Here is a 20647-nt window from a genome sequence, read left to right as displayed (position 1 = left end):
TTTATTGGAGATAAGAGTCTCATAGAGGGGGCTGGGAAGGTGGCTCAGTGGTAGAGCGCTTGCCTTGCATGCATGAGGTCCTGGGTTCGATTCCTCAGCACCACATAAGCAAAAAGAAAAAAGCCGGAAGTGGTGCTGTGGCTCAAGTGGTAGAGTGCTAGCCTTGAGCTGAAGAGCTGAGGGACAGCTCCCAGGCCCAGAGATCAAGCCTCAACACCTGTACAAACAAACCCCTGGACCACCAAGAAAAGAAGCAAGAAAGCAAAGCAGGGAGCGAAGGGATGGAGGAAAAGAAAAAAATGAACCAGGTGCAGGTGGCTCACACCTAATCCTAACTACTCAGGAGGCTAAGATTTGAGGATCACAGTTCAAAACCAGCCTGGGCAGGAAAGTCTATGAGACTCTCTTCAATTAATCACAGAAAAAAGTTGGAAGTAGAGCTGTGGTTAAAGTAGTAGAGTGCTAGTCTTGAGCAAAAAAAGGAGCTCAGGAACCATACCGAAGCCCAGAGTTTGAGCCCCAGGATGGACAAAAAAAAGAACGAAAAGAAGCCAAGGGCTGGGAAGGTGGCTTAGTGGTCGAGTGTTTGCCTAGCATGCATGAAGCTCTGGGTTCGATTCCTCAGTACCACATACACGGAAAAAGCCAGAAGTGGTGCTGTGGCTTAAGTAGAGTGCTAGCCTTGAGCGAAAGAAGCCCAGGGACAGTACCCAGAGTTCAAACCCCAGAACTGAGAGAGGGGGTGGAGGGCAGGAAAGGGAAAATAAAAAGAAAACCAAGGACAGGGAGCACATGCGTATACTGGATTCCAACAGGGGTCGAAATGGCTGGGGCCAGGTTGAAACCTGGTCACCTGACAGTGTTATGACCTCTTCCATCCACCTTTGGCCTATGGCCAGTCCTCAAACCCAGTAGCTAAAAGATCTTAGAAATTAAAAAAGGCTGAGTTGGGTATGGCGGTTCTTGTTTGACTGCCTGCCTAGTCTTCTAGAGGCTGAGGCAGGAGGATCTAAAGTCTGAGGCCAGCTTTAGATGACATAGTAAGACCCTGATTCCCAACAAACACACACACCCAGCCCTTGATGTGTGGTCTAGCCTGCTGGCCAGCTCCCCACCACCGGCTTCCTATTTTCTCCGGGATCCCTGCCCCCCCAAGGGTGGGCTGTTGTCCTGCCTGGAGAGGAGAATTTCTCCTGGAGTCAGGATTTGAATCCAGTTCAGTTCAGGATAGCAGAGAGCCTTTGACTTCCCATCAGGCCATCCTGCTGCTGGGAGGGTGGGCTGGAGGAGGCCAGCAGGGGCGGGCATGGCCTCTGACGGTCACCTCTGTCCCCTGGGCCCTTCTCTCTGAAGTCCTGCCAAGGGGCAGGCTCTGCAGGCCTGGACACTGAGCACAGAGGGACAGAGGGATGCAGGCTCCAGAAATGGCCCCTCTGAGTCGCAGGTTCTGGGCTGGGTCCATCCTGGGCTACGGTGTACTGTTCCTGGCCTTGGTTTTGGGTGAGAAACAGGAGGTGGCGTGCCAAGCGGGGACCCCGGTGGGGAGGGGGGAGGTTGACCATGCTGCTTGCCCCATGTGGACGTGTGTGTGTGTGTGTGTGTGTGTGTGTGTGTGTGTGTGTAATGCTGAGGGTGGACAATGGGGTGGGGGTGGGGCTGCTGCCAAAGACAGGGATCCTTGGTGCAAGTCCGTGCGTGTGCAAAGGAATCAGGATACCTCCACTGTGCACAGGTTCCTACAAAGTGCACACCTGCCCATGTTTTGAGTGTCTGTGAATGGCTCTTTTCTTTCTTTTTTGCCAGTCCTGGGGCTTGAACTCAGGGCCTAGGCGCTGTCCCTGAGCCTCTCTGTGCTCAAGGCTAGTGCTCTACCACTTGAGCCACAGCACCACTTCTGGCTTTTTCTGTGTATGTGGTACTGAGGAATAGAACCCAGGGTTTCATGCATGCTAGGCAAGCACTCTACCATTGAGCCACACTCCCAGTCATTTTTTTGATACCTGGTTTTGAACTCAGGACCTTGTATTGCTCTGCTGGCACTTTACTACCTGATCTATGCCTCCCCCCCCCAAAAAAAAAAACATTTTGTGCTCATCTTTTTAGAAATAGTCATCCACATTTTTATTTATTTAATTTTAATTTTTTGTTGTTGTTGGTCGTGGGGCTTGAACTCTGGGCTTGGGCGCTATTCCTGCATTCTTCAGCTCAAGGCTAGCGCTCTACCACCCGAGCCACAGCACCACTTCCAGTTTTCTAGTGGTTTATTGGAGATAAGAGTCTATGGGACTTCGCTGCCTGGGCTGGCTTTGAAACCTGATCCTCAGATCTCAGCCTCTGGAGTAGCTAAGATTGCAGGCGTGAGCCTGTAACTCAAAAATGGTAAGGATGGGCTGGGAAGGTGGCTCAGTGGTAGAGCACTTGCCTTGCATGCTCGAGGCCCTGGGTTCGATTCCTCAGCACCACATAAGAAAAAAGCCAGAAGTGGTGCTGTGGCTCAATGGTAGAGTGCTAGCTTTGAGCTGAAGAGCTGAGGGACAGCGCCCAGGCCCAGAGTTCAGGCCCCACAACCGGACCCCCCCAAAAAAATGGTAAGGATCTATCCTTGAACTCAGAGCTCCCAGAGCTCCCGGGCTCTGAGTTCAAGCCCCAGAACTGGCACCTAAAAATGAAAATAATGAGCCAGCGTTAGTGGCTCACTCCTGTAACCCTAGTGACTCAGAAAGATGAGGTATGAGCATCATGGTTCAAAGCTAGCCCAGGGAGGGAAGTCCATGAGACTCTTATTTCCAATTAACCAGCAGAAAAACAGAAGTGACACTGTGGTTCAAAGTGGTAGAGTACTCACCCTAAGCAAAAAAGCTCAGGGACAGCGCCCAGGCCCTGATGCCAAGCCCCATGACTGACAAAAACAAACAACAATAACAAAAAACAAAAACAGACTACAAGTGGAGCTGTGGCTCAATTGGTAGAGCTCTAACCTTGAGCAAAAGGTTTTGAAATCATGGGGCTGGGAAGGTGGCTCAGTGGTAGAGCGCTAGCCTTGAGCTGAAGAGCTGAAGGACAGCGCCCAGGCCCAGAGTTCAAGCTCCATGACCGGACCCAAAAAAATAAAAATAAAAATAAAAGGTTTTGAATTCAAACCCCAATACTGGCCCATACACACACACACATACACACACACACACACACACACACACACACACACTATACACTCTTTCTCCTGTATTATGTGCCTACATTGTAATTCCCACCACGATGCTAAAGTAGGTACCTACCCCATTCTCCAGGAGGGGAAACTGAGTCTTGGAGCACTGAGGCGCTAGGGATTATGCACAGGTGTGCCTGTTGAATGGCTGGTCTCGGAGCGGAGGCTCTGCTCAGGTGTGCAAGCTGTGTGGAAGGGAGCAAATTGTGAGTGGAAGTGGGGGCTGGGGGGGGGAGATGGAGACCTCTGGGTGGAGGCCACGCGTGAGGAGGGGGGGGGGAGAGCGATGGTGGGGTCCTGGCTCTTAGGTTGCTTTCTCCCACTCAGCCTGCTCATCCTCCGCAAGCCCAAGCCCTCCACCAGCGCCCGATGGGGGTCGCTGGAGCCTGGTGCGGACCAGGGTAAAGGAGCTGGTGGAGCCGCTGGTGACCGGGACGAAGGACAGGTGGCGGTGGTTCTGGTGAGGCGCTGCAGGTGCCGGGCTGTGGAGCAGAAGCAGGGCTCAGAGTCTGAGAGAGGAGGCTGGGGCCAGGATTCCTGGGTCTGAGGGAGGAGGCTGGGGTCTGGATCCCTGGGTCTGAGGGAAGAGGCTGTGGCCTAGATCCCTGGGTCTGAGGGAGGAGGACTGGGCCTAGATTCCTGGGTCCGAGGGAGGAGGCTGGGGTTTGAATTCCTGGGTCTGAGGGAGGAGGCTGGGGTCTGGACCCCTGAGCCTGAGGGAGGAGAACTGGGCCTGGATCTCTGGGTTTGAGGGAGGAGGCTGGAGTTTGGATTCCTGGGTCTGAGGGAGGAGGCTGGTGTCTGGACCCCTGGGTCTGAGGGAGGAGGCTGGGGCCTGGACCCCTGGGTCTGAGGGAGGAGGCTGGTTTCTGGAGCTCTGGGTCTGAGGGAAGAGGCTGGTGTCTGGATCACTGGGTCTGAGGGAAGAGGGTAGGGTTTGGATCCCTGGGTCTGAGAGGAGAGGCTAGGGTCTGGATCACTGGGTCTGAGGGAGGAGGCTGGGACCTGGACCCCTGGGTCTGAGGGAGGAGGCTGGAGTTTGGATTCCTGGTTCTGAGGGAGGAGGCTGGAGTTTGGATCCCTGAGTCAGAGGGAAGAGGTTATGGCCTAGATCCTTGGGTCTGAGAGAGGAGGACTGGGTCTAGATTCCTGGGTCTGAGGGAGGAGGCTAGGGTTTGGATCCCTGGGTCTGAGGGAAGAGGCTAGGGCCTGGATCCCTGAGTCTGAAGGAGAAGGCTGGGTTCTGGACCCCTGGGTCTGAGGGAGGAGGCTGGTGTCTGGAGCTCTGGGTCTGAGGGAGAAGGCTGGGGTCTGGAGCCCTGGGTCTGAGGGAGGAGGCTGGGGTCTGGATCCCTGGGTCTGAGGGAGGAGGCTGGTATCTGGAGCTCTGGGTCTGAGGGAGAAGGCTGGGGTCTGGACCCCTGGGTCTGAGGGAGAAGGCTGGGGCCTAGATCCCTGGATCTGAGGGAGGAGGCTGGGGTCTGGATCCCTGGATCTGAGGGAGGAGGCTAGGGTCTGGACCCCTAGAACTGAGAGAGTGGAACTGGGGTCTGAACCTCCGCTCTGAGGGCCCCAGATGGACCTTCTGGGCGGTACCCTAAGTAGCTGGCCTCTCACTGGCGCCCCCTCTGGCACAGGGGTCCGAGCACCCTTCGGGGTTTTATGCAGACCTACTACGAAGACCACCTGCAGGACGTGGGGCCGCGCACGCAGGCCTGGCTGGCGAGCTCCAAGGACAGGCTGCTGGAGCGCACCCGCAGCCTGTGCCCGCGGCTCCTGTGCGGGACGCCGAGCTGAAGCGGGCACCCAGCTCGCACGTGGGAAATAAAGCTGGTCTTCCGTGTCCAAAACCTTGTGTTGCTGTCCCTCTGTGCGGCCACCCGGCCCCTCACATCCCCCCTGGCCCTGGAGCGGGGGCAGTGGGGAAGGGGATCTAGGGGGAAATGACTCGCGCAGGGAAGGGGGGAACGAAAGACATCAAGGGACCCCTGCTTAAGGATATGGAGGGCTTGGACAGTAAGCTGGGGTACTCTGTCTCCCACCAAATTCCGGGGTTCTCAACTCCTCCTGAGTCCCCAAACCAGCCCTATGTGTGTCATGGTGTGTTCTCCCAATGCGGGTTCCCCATAATGTCACCTGCTGCTGATGGACACGTCACCAGCCGCCCTGTCCCCTGCCCCCACCCCACCCTCCGCAGCACTGTTGGCCAGGACTTTGGCCTAGGCGAGGCAGTGGCCTTGGAGAGAGGGGGGCCCCAGAGCTATAAAGGCTCTTGGCTGCTTCGCCTCCGGGGACAGCACTGGCCTGCCAGAGTCACAGCCTGGTAAGATGTATGTGCGCATGCGTGTGTACAGGGGGGAGGGGGAGAGGGGAGGAGGGGGTTCCTGGGAGTGGAAGTAGTGGGGGTGGAAGGGGCTGGGAATGACCTTCACTCCGTAAGAAGCCCAGGTGGCAATCACAGCGTTCCCAATGGTAGCAGAAGTCAGGCTCCCGCCTGTCATCCCAGCTATTCTGGAGGCTGAGATCTGAGGATCAGGGGTGGAGGCCAGCTTAAGCAGGGAAGTCCATGAGACTCTTCTCTCCAAATAAACTATTGACTAGACAGGAGTGGTGCTGTGGTTCAAGTGGTAGAGCGCCAGCCTTGAGAGAAAAAAAGCTAAAAGATTTGTTCCCAGGCCCTGAGTTCAAGGCCTAATGCCCTCAACATCACCATCACCACCATCCCTCACCCCCCCCCTTAAAAAAAAAATCTGGAGGAGTGGAATTCTGGAATGTGAGAAAGGAAGACACAGCTCATGCGCGACCTGGTGCCCTGGGAATCCTGGCTGGGTGACGGGAGGGGGATCTGAGGACACAGCCCCTCCCTTGGTGGGGCGGGACCCCAGCCCATGGCTCCTCAGGTGATCTTCCTGTCCTCTGCAGTCCAGGTATCACACCATGGGCCTCCGATTCCTGCTGGCTCTGTTCCTTGTTCTCATAGTACTGGGACACGGTGAGTCGGGGCGGGGTGGGGCGGGGCGGGGCGGGGGGGGGGCGGGGAGGGGCGGGGTGGAGTGGGGTGAGGCTGAGGACTCTTAGTTGACCTCTCTCTGTGTAGTTCAGACAGTCCTCCATCCTCCCAAGTGCCGGGATTACAGGCGTGTGTCACCTTGCCCGGCAACTAGTGTTTCTTCACTTTTTCATTCCTATGGATCAGGTTCCAGGGTAACATAAACCTGTCCGTCCTGTCTAAAGCTCCCCTCGATTAACGATCAGCCCCTCATCTCGCCACAGAGGCCCAGGGGGCCCTGCTGCCCCAGACCGAGCCCTTTGCCAGCCCAACTCTACTGGTTCAGGTCCAAGAATCCCTTTCCACGTACTGGGACACGGCCAAGGCTGCTGCACAGGGTCTGTATGAGAAAACTTACCTGCCCAGTGTGGATGAGAAGCTCAGGTACCTGCCCTCCAACACTTACCTGGTCCACACCCCAAGCCTCCTCCCTCAGTCCCCAGGGGTGCAGGCCGGGCCTCCAACCTCAGACCCTGTCTTCTCCTAGGGATATGTACAGCAAAGGCTCGGCTGCCATCACCACGTACGCCGGCATCTTCACAGACCAGCTCCTCACCATGCTGAAGGGAGACTAAATCCCATCATGGGGGAGGGGGATCTGAGCCCCCGCCCCAGGCCTCTGACCCCCTCCACGGGACTGTACTGAGCCCCCCATCCCAGTGGCTTGCATTGTGTTGTCGTCTCCCCAAGATTTGCCTGAATTCTTTCAAATGAAGGAAGAAATAAAGAAAAACATATGCCATTTCTTCTTTTTCTTTTTTTCCTTGCCAGTCCTGGGGCTTGAACTCTGGGCCTAGGCACTCTCCCTGAGCTTCTTTTGCTCAAGGCTAGCGCTCTACCACTTGAGCCACAGCACCACTTCCGGCTTTTTCTGTGTATGTGGTGCTGAGGAATCGAACCCAGGGCTTCATGCATGCTAGGCAAGCGCTCTACCACTGAGCCACCTTCCCAGCCCCTTACACCATTTATGCTTTCAGGTGGCTGCTTTATCTGAGGTGCAGAGCCAAGTATAAGGGCAGATTGAGTTCAGCTGACACGATTGTAGCCTTTACCTAGAACCTGGACCACAGGAATGAAAACGTGAACAAATGCTATTAGCTGTGCAGGGAGATTGTTAGGAAAGTCGAGGAGAAAGAAAGGAAACTGACCAGACTCCATCTTCCACAGGAAAGGACTGTTTTGGGGTTTGTTTTGTTTTGTCAGTTGTGGGGCCTGAACTTTGGTCCTGGGCGCTGTCCCTCAGCTCTTTAGCTCAAGGCTAGCGCTCTACCATTTGAGCCACAGCACCACTTCCGGCTTTTCTGTTTATGTAGTGCTGAGGAATCGAACCCAAGGCCTTATGCATAAAGGCAAGCACTCTCCCACTGAGCCACCTTCCCAGCCTGAGGACTGTTTATTGAGATAGAACAGCGAAGGACATGCCTTCCCATGGGCTTGGAGACTGTAAAAAGGTGGGCCAAGGTGGGCTGGGAAAAGAGACAAGTGGCTTAGTGGTAGAGTGCTTGCCTAGCATGCATGAAGCCCTGAGTTCGATTCCTCAGTACCACATACACAGAAAAAGCCAGAAGTGGTGCTGTGGTTCAATTGGTAGAATGCTAGCCTTGAGCAAAAGAAGCTCAAGGACAGTGCCCAGACCCTGAGTTCAAGCCCCAGGACTGGCAAAAAAAAAAAAAAGGTGGGACAGAAGTTGGGTTTTTATGAGGTCTGAGCAAGGAGGCAGAGGAAAAAGCCATTAGGTGTAGGGAGGTGGGGGCTTTTCGGTTGGACCCGCAATGGAATGTTTACAGCAGGCTTAGGTACATTGGCCCTGTCTGAGTATACCTTTGGTGGCTTGTCTGATGTCTGAATGCACCTGGGAAAACAGGATGGGGTCAATCCTTCAGTGATACACACCTGTAATCCAGGAACTTGAGAGGGTGAACTACAGACAGACCTTCTCTCCAACCAAAGAGACAGAAGAAAAAAAAAAAAAACAAAAACCCAGGCTGGGAAGGTGGCTCAGTGGTAGAGTGCTCGCCTAGCATGCATGAAGCCCTGGGTTCAATTCCTCAGTACCACATACACAGAAAAAGCTATAAGTGGGGCTATGGCTCAAATGAGTGCTAGCCTTGAACAAAAAGAAGCTCAGGGACAGTGTCCAGGCCCTAAGTTCAAACCTCAGGGCTGGCAAAAACAAAAAACAAGCCAAGGGCTGGTGGCTCAAGCATGTAATCCTAGCTACTCAAGAGGCTGAGATCTGAGGATTGCAGTTCAAAGCCAGCCCAGACAGGAAAGTTCATGAGACTCTGATCTCCAATGAACCACCAGAAAACCAGAAATGACACTGTGGCTCAAGTGGTAGAGTGCTTACCTTGAGCTGAAGAGCTGAGGGACAGCTCCCAGGCCCAACAAAACACACACACACACACACACATCTTGAACCCAAGATGTGACATCAGCAGCAGCCTGGACCATTTTTTTTTTTTTTGTCGGTCGTGGGACTTGAACTCTGGGCCTGGGTGCTGTCCCTCAGCTCTTCAGCTCAAGGTGAGCACTCTACCACTTGAGCTACAGTGCCACTTCCAGTTTTCTTGTGGTTTATTGGAGATAGGAGTCTTAAGAACTTTCTTGCCCAGACTGGCTTTGAACTGCGATCCTCAGATCTCAGCCTCCTGAGTAGCTAGGATTACAGGCATGAGCCACCAGTGCCTGGCCATCTTTTTCTTTTGACAGCTGTGGGGCTTGAACTCAGGGCCTGGGAGCTGTCCCTGAGCTCTTCAGCTCAAGGTTAGGGCTCTACCACCTTGAGCCACAGCTCCATTTCTGGTTTTCTGGTGGTTCATTAGAGATAAAAGTCTCACAGGCTTTCCTGTTTAGGTTGACATTGAACTACGATCTTCAGATCTCAGCCTCCTCAGTAAGTCACTAAGCTAGTCACCAGTGCCCAGCTAGTATCCCGGTCCTTGAGTGGCACTGTTTATGGGTTGGTGGCACTAGGGCTGTATCCATCCTCTACCACTGAGCCACACAGCCCGCCAGGCCCCTGTCTTGTGGTTGACATATGGTCTGGAAGTGAATTGCTCAGAGTCCTGTGACACAAAGATGGCAAGCTTGCAGATGGGTTCCCACTCAGCTTGAGAAATCAATGCCTGTGCTGGCTGTGAGCCAGGAAGACTGTCAGCCAAAGCCTGGGCGGATCTTTATCAACAATGCCTTCACAGTGCATGTATTTATCAAGCACTTCCTAAGGTTGGAGGATACAACACAGCAGGGCAAAGACAGTTAGTGCTGACCTCATGTGATCTCTCAAAATGTCCCTCACTGATCAGGACCTGTTGCAAGTTCAGATTTCATGATTATTGAATTCGTGTGTGTGTGTGTGTGTGTGTGTGTGTGTGTGTACATGTATCTGTGGGGGTCGGGGGTTGGTGTGTGTGGGGGTGTTCCTTTCTCTCCAGGTTGGCCTTAGACATCCCAGGCCCTCACAGAGCAAAAAGATCCTTGGGTTGTTATCTGAGAATGGTAGTGCATGTCTGTAATCTCAGTTACCCAGGAGGTGGAGAGCTGGAGGATAGTGGGGGGTGGGGGTGGGGCACAGAGTCAGGAAGTCCCTGTCTCAAAAACAAAATTACCAGCCAAAGAGGCTCAAGCAAGTACTTGGCTTGGGTCTTGGGTGTTGTCTCTCTCTCTGGAGAGGCAGAGTGTTGGGGTGGAGACCCAGAACTGTCACTTAAAGGCATAGGTGATCAGGCTGGACTGCAGAGGGCTATGTGGCTGGAAAGTAGGGGGAGGGTAGAGAGGCTCTTATTGGGCCCCCGGGTCAGAAATGGGGGCTTGGTGGACAGACCAGGGTATCTATCTAGCAGTGGGGACTTTGCTGGGGAAAAGGAAAAGGTGGATGAATAAGAGCAGAAGCTCCATGGTTTGCGGGTGAGCAGGGCTTGGCCCCTGGGTGAAGTGTGCCCAAAGCCTGAGGGCAGTACCCACCCCTTTTCCAAGTGCCATGAATAAGGCTGTTGCTTTCAGAAGATCCACAGGCTGCATTTGTCCTCATTTCTTTGGCATCCACCCTCCAGCCAGTCTTTCAACATTTCTTTTTGGGGCAACTTTCCCAGGTCCTGAGGTTGGGCAGCTGTGAACCCAGCAGAAAAACAGGGGCCCAGCCAAGGGCTATGGGTAATGCCCCCAAGCCCGGAGGGCCTGGGAAGAACTGAGCTGCCAAGCCTAGTGGGTGAGTGGGACAGGGGGGAGATCCTGGGGGAACAATCCTTGCTCTGTCCACTTGTTTCCCACAGACTCAAGCCAAATCAAAACCATGGCCCAGGCCAGCTCTGCTTCCAACCAATCTGGAAGCCATTCCCAAGCTCCTCCTTCCTTTCTCAGAATCCCCTCCCCCACATACACACACCCTAACTCCCTTCAGGACCCCAGCATCCAGGCCCCCAGACTCTTCTATTAACTCAGAAATCTGGGCCCCTGATACCTCCTCCCTCACACTTAGCAAATGACTCAGAATCTTTTCTTCCTCAGGACCCTAAAGCTCAGGTCCTTTCCAGACTCATTGGTGTTGGGGCACCCCCTAGTGGAGGGTACAGTGTGCAGAGTACCCTGCAGTTCCCTTAAGAGAATGGAATTTATTTGTTTATTTTTTTTATTTTTAGGTGCTTGAACTAGGGCTTGAACTCAGAGCCTGGGAGCTGCCCCTGAGCAGTTTTTATGCTTTTATGCTCAAGGTTAGCCCTCTAGCACCTTGAGCCATAGCTTCATCTGCAGTTTTCTGGTGGTTCATGGGAGATAAGAATCTCATGGACTTTCCTGCCTGGGCTGGCTTTGAACCAGGATTCTCAGATCTCCATCTCTTGAGCAGCTAGGATTACAGGAGTGAGTCACTGTGCCCAGCTGAGAATGGAATTCTTTATGGTCACTTACAAGCCAGGGAACCTGGATCTCTGCAGGACCTTCTCCAAAGCCTTTGGTCTAGCTGACTGTCACTGTAGGAGGCTTAAGAGTGAATTTGGAGTACTTTGTAAATAGAGCTGAGAGCAGAGGAGCTCAAGGTGAAGCTAGAGGATATTTATTTTCCCAGCACCTTGCATACCTGGACTTTCTGTCTTCTTTTATCTAAATCCTCAAATATATTTTTGTTGTCATTTTTGGTGCTGAGGATGGAATCCAGAGCCTTGTGCAAGCCAGGAGACAAATGCTCTATGATTGCCTGAGCTACATCGCCTGAAGTATATTTTGTTTACCAGCTGTTATTTCTGATACAGGGTCCAGGCTGGCCTAGAACTCATAGTCCTCCTGCCTCAGTCTCTCTCAGTACTGAGATTACAGGTGTGTAGCGGTGCTTAACAAATTGTCTTATTTTGTGTGTATGGGGGGGAGGGATGCTGGTCCTGGTCCTTGAACTCAGGGCCTGGGCATGGTCAAAGATAGCACTCTACCATTTGAGCCACAGCACCATTTCTGGCATTTTAGCATTTGATGAACTGGAGTTAAAAGTCTCATGGACTGTTCTTCCCCGGGCTGGTTTTGAACTTTGATCCTCAGATCTCAGCCCCCTGAGTAGCTGGGATGATGGGCATGAGCCACTGAGGCCGGGTTTGACTCGTCTTTGTGTCAGGAGGCGGGGAGGAGCGCTGAGCACTATTATGATCCCTAATTTATGTGTGTGTGTGGGAGAAACTCCAGAGGCTGTGGCCTCACGGTCACTCAGGTGGGTGTGAATGCAGGTGAGACACCCCCCCACCCCCTCCATCCCTCTCTCCCTGGCATCCTTGCAGGAATTCAGGCTTGCAGCCATGGGAAGATACATAGTAGCTAATGAAAACTTAATGCAATTCATGTAAGGAGCAGACGGGGTCCAGGACTTTGAGGTAAGCTGGGGAGTCAAAAAAGAAGGGGAAGGGGGAGGGAGGGAGGAGGCTGGGAAGGGATGTGAAGGGTAAACAAAGGAGGAGGCTGCAATGCTTGGTAAGAAATGTACGCATTATCCTGCCCATGTAATTGTAACCCCTCTGTACAGTATGTTCACAAATAAAATAAAAAAATAAAAAAAAGAGAGAAAAGAAGAAAGAAAAAAAAAAAGAAGGGGAAGAAGGGGGGGGGAAAGGAGTCAGGAACGCGCATGTGCATTAAACCAGGGTGCCCACTAGCTCGGAGAGGGGGCTGACAAGGTCCCGTCCCAAGGTAGGGGCCCCGTGACAAGCTTCAAAGAGTTACTTTGTGCGTGGCGCCGATGGCTTCCGCCTGTCATCCTAGCTACTCAGGAGGCTGAGATCTGAGGATCGCGGTTCAAAGCCAGCCCGGGCAGGAAAGTTTCTGAGACTCGATTTCCAATAAACCACCAGAAAACCAAAAGTGGCGCTGTGGCCCAAGTGGTAGAGCGCTTAGCCTTGAGCTGAAGAGCTGAGGGACAGCGCCCAGGCCCAGAGTTCAAGACCCAGGACCGACAAAGAAAAGACAGTTTGTGACTAGATGCGTTGGGAGGGAGGGAGGGAGAGAGAGCGAGAGAGACACAGACACACAGAGACTACAAACCAGCACGGTCTGCCTGCGCACGCGCAGACTGCAAACCAGCACGGTCTGTCCGCGCACGCGCAGACGGCGGCCGGCGAGGTTCGCGGCGCGCGGGAAGGGCGTGGCCTGGACGGAGCGGGTGGGCGGAGCGACGGTGGCTGGGAAGGCTCAAGAGTCATGGAAACGGACCTCAAACAAGAACAAAGACACTCAAAGAACCGGCGGGCCAACAACCCCGGCTCCATGCGGGTAGAGACCGATCACCCACGCGAAAAGGCGGCTTCGTTTTCCTGGGGAGCAATTTAGTGAGGAGAGAGCCTTCCCCTCCTCCGTCCCCTCCCCCATGGCGCGGAAGGTGACGGGATGTCGCAGTACGCGTTTTCTTCTACCAACGCGCTACGGTGGCCGGGCGGGGGCCAGCGCCGCCGGAAGTGGCCTTTCCGGAAGGCGTGGCTAAGCCTCTTTATTTTCTCTCTCTCTCTCCGGCCGGATATAGGCCGTGAAATCTCGCGCGATCGCGCTGGCGCGGTCGGGGACGGGGCGGGACTGGCGGCGGGGGCGGGGACCCGGAGCGGGAAGATGGCGGCGGCGCAGGAGGCGGACGGGGCCGGCAGCGCCGTGGTGGCAGCCGGGGGAGGCTCCGGCTCCGGTCAGGTACGGAGGCCGAGAGGGGACTGAGGGGGGTTCTTCCTCACCCGGGGGAGGGAACCTCGCGTGGGGCGTGTCCCGGTCCCCCTTTCCTCGTCGTCCGGTGCATTGTGTCTGGGGGGGAGCCCTTGCCCGGGGACGGGAGGACGAGGACCTTGACTGGTGGGGCCCAGACGCGGCCGTGGGGGTACGGGGAGGCCCGGACAGTGGCGGAAACGGGGCTCTGTTGAGCTCTCGGGGTCGCGGACGCTCGCGCCTGGTGGCCTCAGGCCCTTTGCTCGAGCCGGGGCGCCTGGCGCGGAGGGGACGTCGACCCCGTCCGTCCCCCGGTGTCCGGGGTTCCGGACTCTCTGCGATGCTCGGCGCCCCCCAGACCATTGGGTTGAGTGGCTTGGCGCCTCGCTGGGGTGGGGTGGGGTGGGGTGTCGCTCTGGGCCCCTGCGATGTGAGGCCGGGGCCCAGCGGGGAGTTGTAGTTATTGGGAGTAGCGGGGGGGGGGGGGGGGGGAGAAAATCAGATGAACTCGCCTTCCCCACACAGACCCATTTTACAGACTGGCAGCCGAGTCCAAGCCACCCCCCCAGGCGCTTGCAGAAGAAGGTCGCTGAGTTTGGCATCCATTTCATGTGGAAGCTGACACCCTTGGGTGGTCTGCATCGGAAGAGGGGGGGGTGATAGGAATTTCTAGCCTAAAGTGGTCCTGGTACTGATGACTTCTGACCCGCTCCCCCCCCTAAAATAATCAGAGACACTCCCCCCCCCCTCTCTCCAAGAGCATGCCCACTGAGGTACCCAGACACCATGCACGCATCTGGGGAATTGATGGGGTGACAGCAAGGTGCTGTGGGACCTGCCCACTGAGCTGTCACTGACATGTGGGAGTCTGTTCCAGGGAGGGGAATGCGGGCTGGGAAGAGGAGCATGAAGTAAGTGTGTGTGTGTGTGTGTGTGTGACCTTGGGTAAATTCCCTTTCTTCCTGGGGTTCTCCCTCCACCCCCGGCGGGGGGTGGGGGGGGAGAAGAAAAGGAGGGTGAAAAGAAAAGGAGTGCATAGGAGAGCCAACCCTGTGATGAATGGGCCCCTAAGATGGCTTCAGTCACAGCATGTCCTAGCCAGAAAGGAGAGTGGGATAAGGAGACATCCTTGTAAACAGAGTTATGATCTTGGAATACTGGAGTTGTAAGAAAAGTCTGGATGCAGAGATTCTGGGAGCCTAAAAGAGGGGCATATGGAATCATCTTTGAAGGGCAGGAAGGTGGAAATTGTGTGTGAGGAACCCCAGGGCAAGTGACCTGGGTGGTCTGGGCTGTAGAAATGTTGGTTAATGTTTTGGTATGAACTCACCTTGTAAGGCCTTGTCATCAGGGGCTTTGCACTCTCTCTGAAGGGAGATCTTTTCCTTCTGTGAGTTTCTGTTGATTATGGGGTGGGGGTGGTGGGAGAGAGCAGGTAGGGTTTTGGATCGGCTTGATAGGCCTCACATATCCCATCGTCCCTCGTCCCAGTTCTGTGCTTGAAACCTTTCCTTGCTCATCCTTTGGCCTTCAGGATAAAGTACAAGTTTTTTTTTTGTTTTGTTTTTTTTCCTCAAGCAGATCAAGGTCTTGCATGAGCTGACTCGTGTCTAGAAAGGATTTGTCAAGCTGGACACTATTGACATTTTGAACTGGCTGGTTCTTTGTTGGGGAGCTGTCCTGTGCACCCTAGGATGTCTAGTAGCACCCCTGGTCTCTATACATTACATGTGAGCATACACAGCCCTTCTCCAGAAGTTGCCAAGTGTGCCCTGCCAGGCACAATCACCCTGAACAAGAAATAGTGGAGTAAAGTGGACTCAGCCACTCTGAGCCTGCCTCCTTTGTTTTGTTTTTCTGCCAGTCCTGTGGCTTAAATTCTGGGGCCTGGCTCTACCCCTGAGCTTCTTTTTGCCCAAGGCTAGAGCTCTACCACTTGAGCCACAACACTACTTCCAGCTTTTTTTTGAGTAGTTTATAGGAGATAAGAGTCTCTCAGACTTTGCTGCCCCAGAAAACTGATCCTCAGAACTCAGCTTCCTGAGTAGCTAGGATTACGGGCATGAGCCACTGGCACCTGGCCTCTCCCTTTTTTATTTTCTTTGTTGGTGGTAAAATTGGGCTTTGAACTCAGTGAGCCATGCCTCCAGCACTTTTTTCTTTTTTTTTTAAAGTTTTGTGCTGATCTTGGGTCTCCAACCAGCCTGGGCTCTGTCCCTGAGCTTTTGTGCTCAAGACTAGCACTTTACCAGTTGAGCCACAGCTCCACTTCTGGCCTTTGGGGTGTTTAATTAGAGATAAGAGTCTCAAGGACTTTTCTGCCTAAGCTAGCTTTGAACTGCAATCCTCAGATGTTAGCCTCCTGGGTAGCTAAGCTTACACATGTGAGCCACTAGCACCCAGCAAGCCCCTGGTTTTGATGTTCTGAGAGGTTATTGACTCTGTTCAGGTTTCCTTGAGTTTTCTATGTAGTCCAGGCTGGCCTTAACCTCTCCATCCTCCCATCGCAGACTCCTGAGTGCTGGTATTGCAGGTGTGCACCACCATGTCTGATTACATGTCCTGAGGGAAAGGGCGGGCCCACAGTGTTGCATCTTCATTGCAGTATAACTTAGGATGCTGGCCTTTCTTCCGTTGTTGCCTATGTGGGGTGGTGTATGTCATTGGGCTCTGTGGTAGAGACCATGGTCTACTGACCTCAGTGGAGTCTCCACGGGTCCCTCGGGCCTCTCCTCCTCAGGACCCGAGCCTTGGCGCTCCTGTTCCTGCTGGATCCACAGCTCCCTGACTTGGGCTACTGAGGCCTGGGACCACTGTGGCAATGGCTGCCACTGTACCTGCTCACCACACATCAGTTTGAGTCCTGGGGTGAAGGCCGCACAGGCCCAGCCACTGTCCATCTCTCCCCTTCATTTTCTTTTGCAGTCACTGTCTGCATTACAAGTTTTGTTTCTTCCGAAAGTGTTGTGTGTGTGTGTGTGTGTGTGTGTTTAGTGGTCCTTGGGGTTGAACTCAGGAGCCTGGACATGCTGCAATCTCTCTATAACCACCATTAGCCTTTGGTCATTCCTCATTCATCCCTGAGCTAGGTTGGAGTCAGGGCCTCCTGGGTGCTGTCCCTGACCTTTTGTTCTCAAGGCTAGTGCTCTACCACTTGAGCACCACTTCAAGCTTTTTGGTGGTTTATTGGACATAAGAGTCTCATGGACTTTCCTAACCCTGCTCTCTTTGAACCGTGCTCTTCAGATCTCAGCCTTCTGAGTAGCTAGGATTAGAGACATGAGCCACAAGTACCTTTGTATATTGTTTTTGAGATGGTCTGCTACCCACACTGGCCACCTTGAACTTTCAGTCCTATCTCCATATTACAAGTAGGGTCACCATGCTTGGTTCAAAGACTTTTATTTTTTTCTTTCTTTTTTTTTTTTTTGGAGGGGGCCTGAACTCTGGGCCTGGGCGCTATCCCTCAGCTCTTCAGCTCAAGGCTAGTGCTCTACCACTTGAACCACAGCATCACTTCCGGCTTTTTTCTTTTTGCTTATGTGGTACTGCTGAGGAATCGAACCCAGGGCCTCATGCATGCAAGGCAAGCGCTCTACCACTGAGCCACCTTTCCAGCCCTGGTTCTAAGACTTTCTTATAACACGCATATCTTTTTTGTGTCTGGGCAAAAGATCGCGAGACCTGCTGTTCCCTTCTGTGGCTGAGCAGTTTTCTTTGGGCACTGGTTTATTTGCCATTCACTTCAGGATTTTGGCTGGTTGTAGCTTTTGGTCACTACTGTGAACATTTGTGCGGGAGCTTTATTATGGATCTGTTTTGCTGTGAGGGACTGGCTTGCTGGTTTGTATGGTAAGTGGAGTTTAACTTGGGAAGAAGTAACTGCTGCTGGATGCTGGTGGCTCATCCCTGTAATTCTAGCTACGATGAGGCTGAGATCTGAGGATCGCGGTTCAAAGCCAGCCTGGGCAAGAAAGTCCATGAGACTTCTTTTTGGCAGCTGTGGGGCTTGAACTCAGGGTATGGGCCCTATCACTGAGCTCTTTTGCTCAAGGCTAGCATTCTACCAATTTTCTTTTTTGTCAGTTGTGGGGCCTGAACTCTGGGCCTGGGCGCTGTCCCTCAGCTCTTCAACTCAAGGCTAGTGCTATACTACTTGAGCCACAGTTCCACTTCTGGTTTTTTCTGCTTATGTGGTACTGAGGAATCAAACCCAGGGCCTCATGCATGTGAGGCAAGCACTCTACCACTGAGCCACCTTCCCAGCCCTCTACCAAATTAATTAATTTTAAAATTTTTTTTAGTTTTTGTCAGTCGTGGAGCTTGAACTCTCAGCCTGGGTGCTGTCCCTCAGCTCTTCAGCTCAAGGCCAGCACTCTACCACTTGAGCCACAGAGCGACTTCCAGTTTTGGGGGGTTAACTGGAGATAAGAGTATCAATGGATTTTTCTGCCTGGCTGCCTTTGAACTTCGATCCTCAGATCTCAGCCTCCTGAGTAGCTACGATGAGATGACACGCATGAGCCACCAGCGCCCAGCGCGCTCTACCAATTTTGAGCCACAGTGCCACTTCCAATTTTCTAGTGGTTCATTGGAGATAAGAGTCTTCTGGCCGGGTGTTGGTGGCTCACTCCTGTAATCCTAGCTATTAAGGAGGCTGAGATCTGAGGGTCACGGTTCAAAGCCAGCCCGGGCAGGAAAGTCCATGAGACTCTTATCTCTAGTTAACGACCAGAAAACGGGGGAGTGGCGCTGTGGCTCAAGCGGTAGAGTGCTAGCCTTGAGCTGAAGAGCACAGGGAAAGCACCCAGGCCCAGAGTTCAAGCCCCACAACTAACAACAAAAAGTCTTCTGGACTTTCCTGCCTGGGCTGGCTTTGAACCACAATCCTCAGATCTCAGTCTCCCGTGTAGCTAGGATTACAGGCGTGACCCACCAGTACCTGGCTCCTTAAGACTCTTATCTCTAATGAACTACCAGAAAACTAGAAGTGGAACTGTGTCTCAAAGTGGTAGTGCACTACCCTTGAGCAAAAGAGCTCAGAGACAGTGCCTAGGCCCTGAATTCAAGGCCCACAACTGACCAAAAAACAAAGAAGTAACTACCATGTTTTCCAGAACACCTGACATTCCCCCTTCCCTCTCCCTCTTTTTGTTTTTGGTGTGGAAGCTGTCCCTGACCTCTTGCTCAAGGCTAGTACCACTTTGAGCCACAGCTCAGTGGTTAATTGGAGAGAAGAGTCTCATGGACTTTCCTGCTCGGGCTGGCTTTGAACCATGATCCTTAGATCTCAGCCTCCTTAGTAGCTAGGGTGCTAGATGTGATCCACCAGTGCCCAGCTTTTTTTTTTTTTTGTCGGTCGTGGGGCTTGAACTCTGGGCCTGGGCACTGTCCCTCAGCTCTTCAGCTCAAGGCAAGCGCTCTACCACTTGAGCTATAGCGCCACTTCCGGTTTTCTGGTGGTTTATTGGAGATAGGAGTCTCAGTCTCTCCTGCCCGGGCTGGCTTTGAACCGCGATCCTCAGATCTCAGCCTCCTGAGTAGCTAGGATTACAGGTGTGAGCCACCAGTGCCCGGCTTTTTCCTCAGTGTTTTTTGTAGTTTGGGGGCTGGTACTGGCAGAGCATCAAGTGCTCACTAGCCTTTCTTGCTCATAGCTGGCACTTCCACTTGAGGTATACTTCTGTCCAGCTTTTTTTGCTGGTTAATAGGAAATAAGAGTCTTATGGCAGGGTTGGGAATCTAGCTTAGTGGTAGAGTGCTTGCCTCTCATACATGAGGCCCTAGGTTCGATCCCTCAGCACCACATACACAGAAAAAGCCGGAAGTGGCACTGTGGCTCAAGTGGTAGAGCACTAGCCTTGGGCTGGAACTGAGAGACAGCGCCCAGGCCCAGAGTTCAAGCCCCATAACTTAACAAAAAAAAAAAAAGGCGGGGGGGAGGGGGGACCAAAAGAGTCTTACGAGGCTGGGAATGTGGCTTAGTGGTAGAGTGCTTGCCTTGGATACATGAAGTCCTGGATTTGATTCCTCAGTACCACATACACTGAAAAAGCCAGAAATGACACTGTGGCTCAAGTAGTAGAATACTAGCCTTGAGCAAAAGAAGCTCAGGGACAGTGCCTAGGCCCTGAGTTCAAGCCCCAGGACTGGCAAAAAAAAGTCTCGTGGACTTTGATGTCCAAGCTGGCTTTGAACTGTGATCCTCAGATCTCAGCCTCCTGAATGGCTGGGATAACAGGTGTGAGCTGATACCCAGCAAGCGGTGTTTGGCTCTTGAGTGCTGTTGCGTATATGGCTGTTGGGCATGTCTGACCCACACAGTGAAGCAGATTACTTTCTTTTCCCACCCAACTTCCCAGTTTTCATAAGGTTAATTGTCATCTCTGTACTTGCCTGGCCTTTTGTGACATTTCCTCGAGTCCCTCTGGGTGACAGGTGGCAGTGTGGTCTGTAAGAAGGTGGGGCCTGTGAACCTGGAAAGGTCACAGCCTCAAGTGGGGCCCTAGGCGCAGCAGAGGGTAGCGAGAGTGATCAGATGCAGCCCCTCCCTGCAGGCGGTCAGTAGACGGTGAGGACCCTGCTGGGGCCTCTGTGGGCAGCGCCATCCTAGGCAGTGTGCAGGGACGGCTGTGGGGTGCTCTGAGCTCAGCTGTGCTTCCATTCCACATGGTTCCAGACACGGGTGCATGTGCTTCCTTCCCTTTCCCTTCCCCTTTTCCCCTTTTCGGCTCAGGATTCAGAGTTGTGTGCGTGTCCCACTCCAGCACACGTCTACTTGCACCAGCCACGATTTTATTAGGGCTGGAGGTGAGGTGGGGCTTGGTGATAGAACACTGCCTAGTGAGTACAAGGTCCTGAGTTCAATCCCCAATGCTGTCTGAATGAGTGAATTTTAAAAAAAAATGTGAGTAGCCGGCCACCAGTAGCTCACACCTATAATCCTAGCTACTTAGGAGGCTGAGATCTGAGGATTGCAGTTCAAAGCCAGCCCAGGCGGGAAGTTCCGTGAGACTCTTTTTTGTGGGGGGAGGCCAGTTGTGGGGCCTGAACTCTGGGCCTGAGTGCTGTTCCTCAGCTCTTCAGCTCAAGGCTAGCACTCTACCACTTGAGCCACAGCGCCACTTCCAGCTTTTTTCTTTTTGCTTATGTAGTGTTGAGGAATCGAACCCAGGGCCTCAGGCATGCAAGGCAAGCGTTCTACCACTGAGCCACCTTCCTAGGCGCCCCCC

The 20647-nt window shown here is 53.5% G+C and overlaps 3 protein-coding genes across 4 annotated transcripts in view; all 3 read left to right on the top strand.

The window, feature by feature from the left end:
* Window positions 1–1424: 1424 nt before the first annotated feature.
* Apoc4 (apolipoprotein C-IV) lies at window positions 1425–5002 on the top strand. The gene is made up of 3 exons (XM_013032597.1): window positions 1425–1500; window positions 3533–3665; window positions 4843–5002. Exons 1-3 carry the CDS (start codon window positions 1425–1427, stop codon window positions 5000–5002), a joined length of 369 nt encoding a protein of 122 aa, XP_012888051.1.
* Window positions 5003–6142: 1140 nt separating this feature from the next.
* Apoc2 (apolipoprotein C-II) lies at window positions 6143–6829 on the top strand. Its single transcript, XM_013032677.1, has 3 exons — window positions 6143–6197; window positions 6479–6638; window positions 6742–6829. The coding sequence occupies exons 1-3, from the start codon at window positions 6143–6145 to the stop codon at window positions 6827–6829; spliced, it is 303 nt and encodes a 100-aa protein (XP_012888131.1).
* A 6110-nt stretch (window positions 6830–12939) lies between these two features.
* Clptm1 (cleft lip and palate associated transmembrane protein 1) overlaps window positions 12940–20647 on the top strand; it is a 25617-nt gene continuing 17909 nt past the window's right edge. The window contains exon 1 of one of the 2 annotated variants that reach the window (XM_013032722.1): window positions 12940–13001. In XM_013032722.1, the coding sequence (XP_012888176.1) occupies window positions 12996–13001 (6 nt within the window). In that variant the 5' untranslated portion in view covers window positions 12940–12995. Of the gene's footprint in view, window positions 13002–13251; window positions 13407–20647 lie in introns of those variants that run through there. The other variant, XM_013032721.1, reaches the window with a different exon arrangement.

This window comes from Dipodomys ordii, unplaced genomic scaffold (genome assembly GCF_000151885.1).
Source record: "Dipodomys ordii isolate 6190 unplaced genomic scaffold, Dord_2.0 Scaffold156, whole genome shotgun sequence".
Classification (NCBI taxonomy): Eukaryota; Metazoa; Chordata; class Mammalia; order Rodentia; family Heteromyidae; genus Dipodomys; species Dipodomys ordii.
This window is presented reverse-complemented; position numbering and strand designations above follow the sequence as displayed.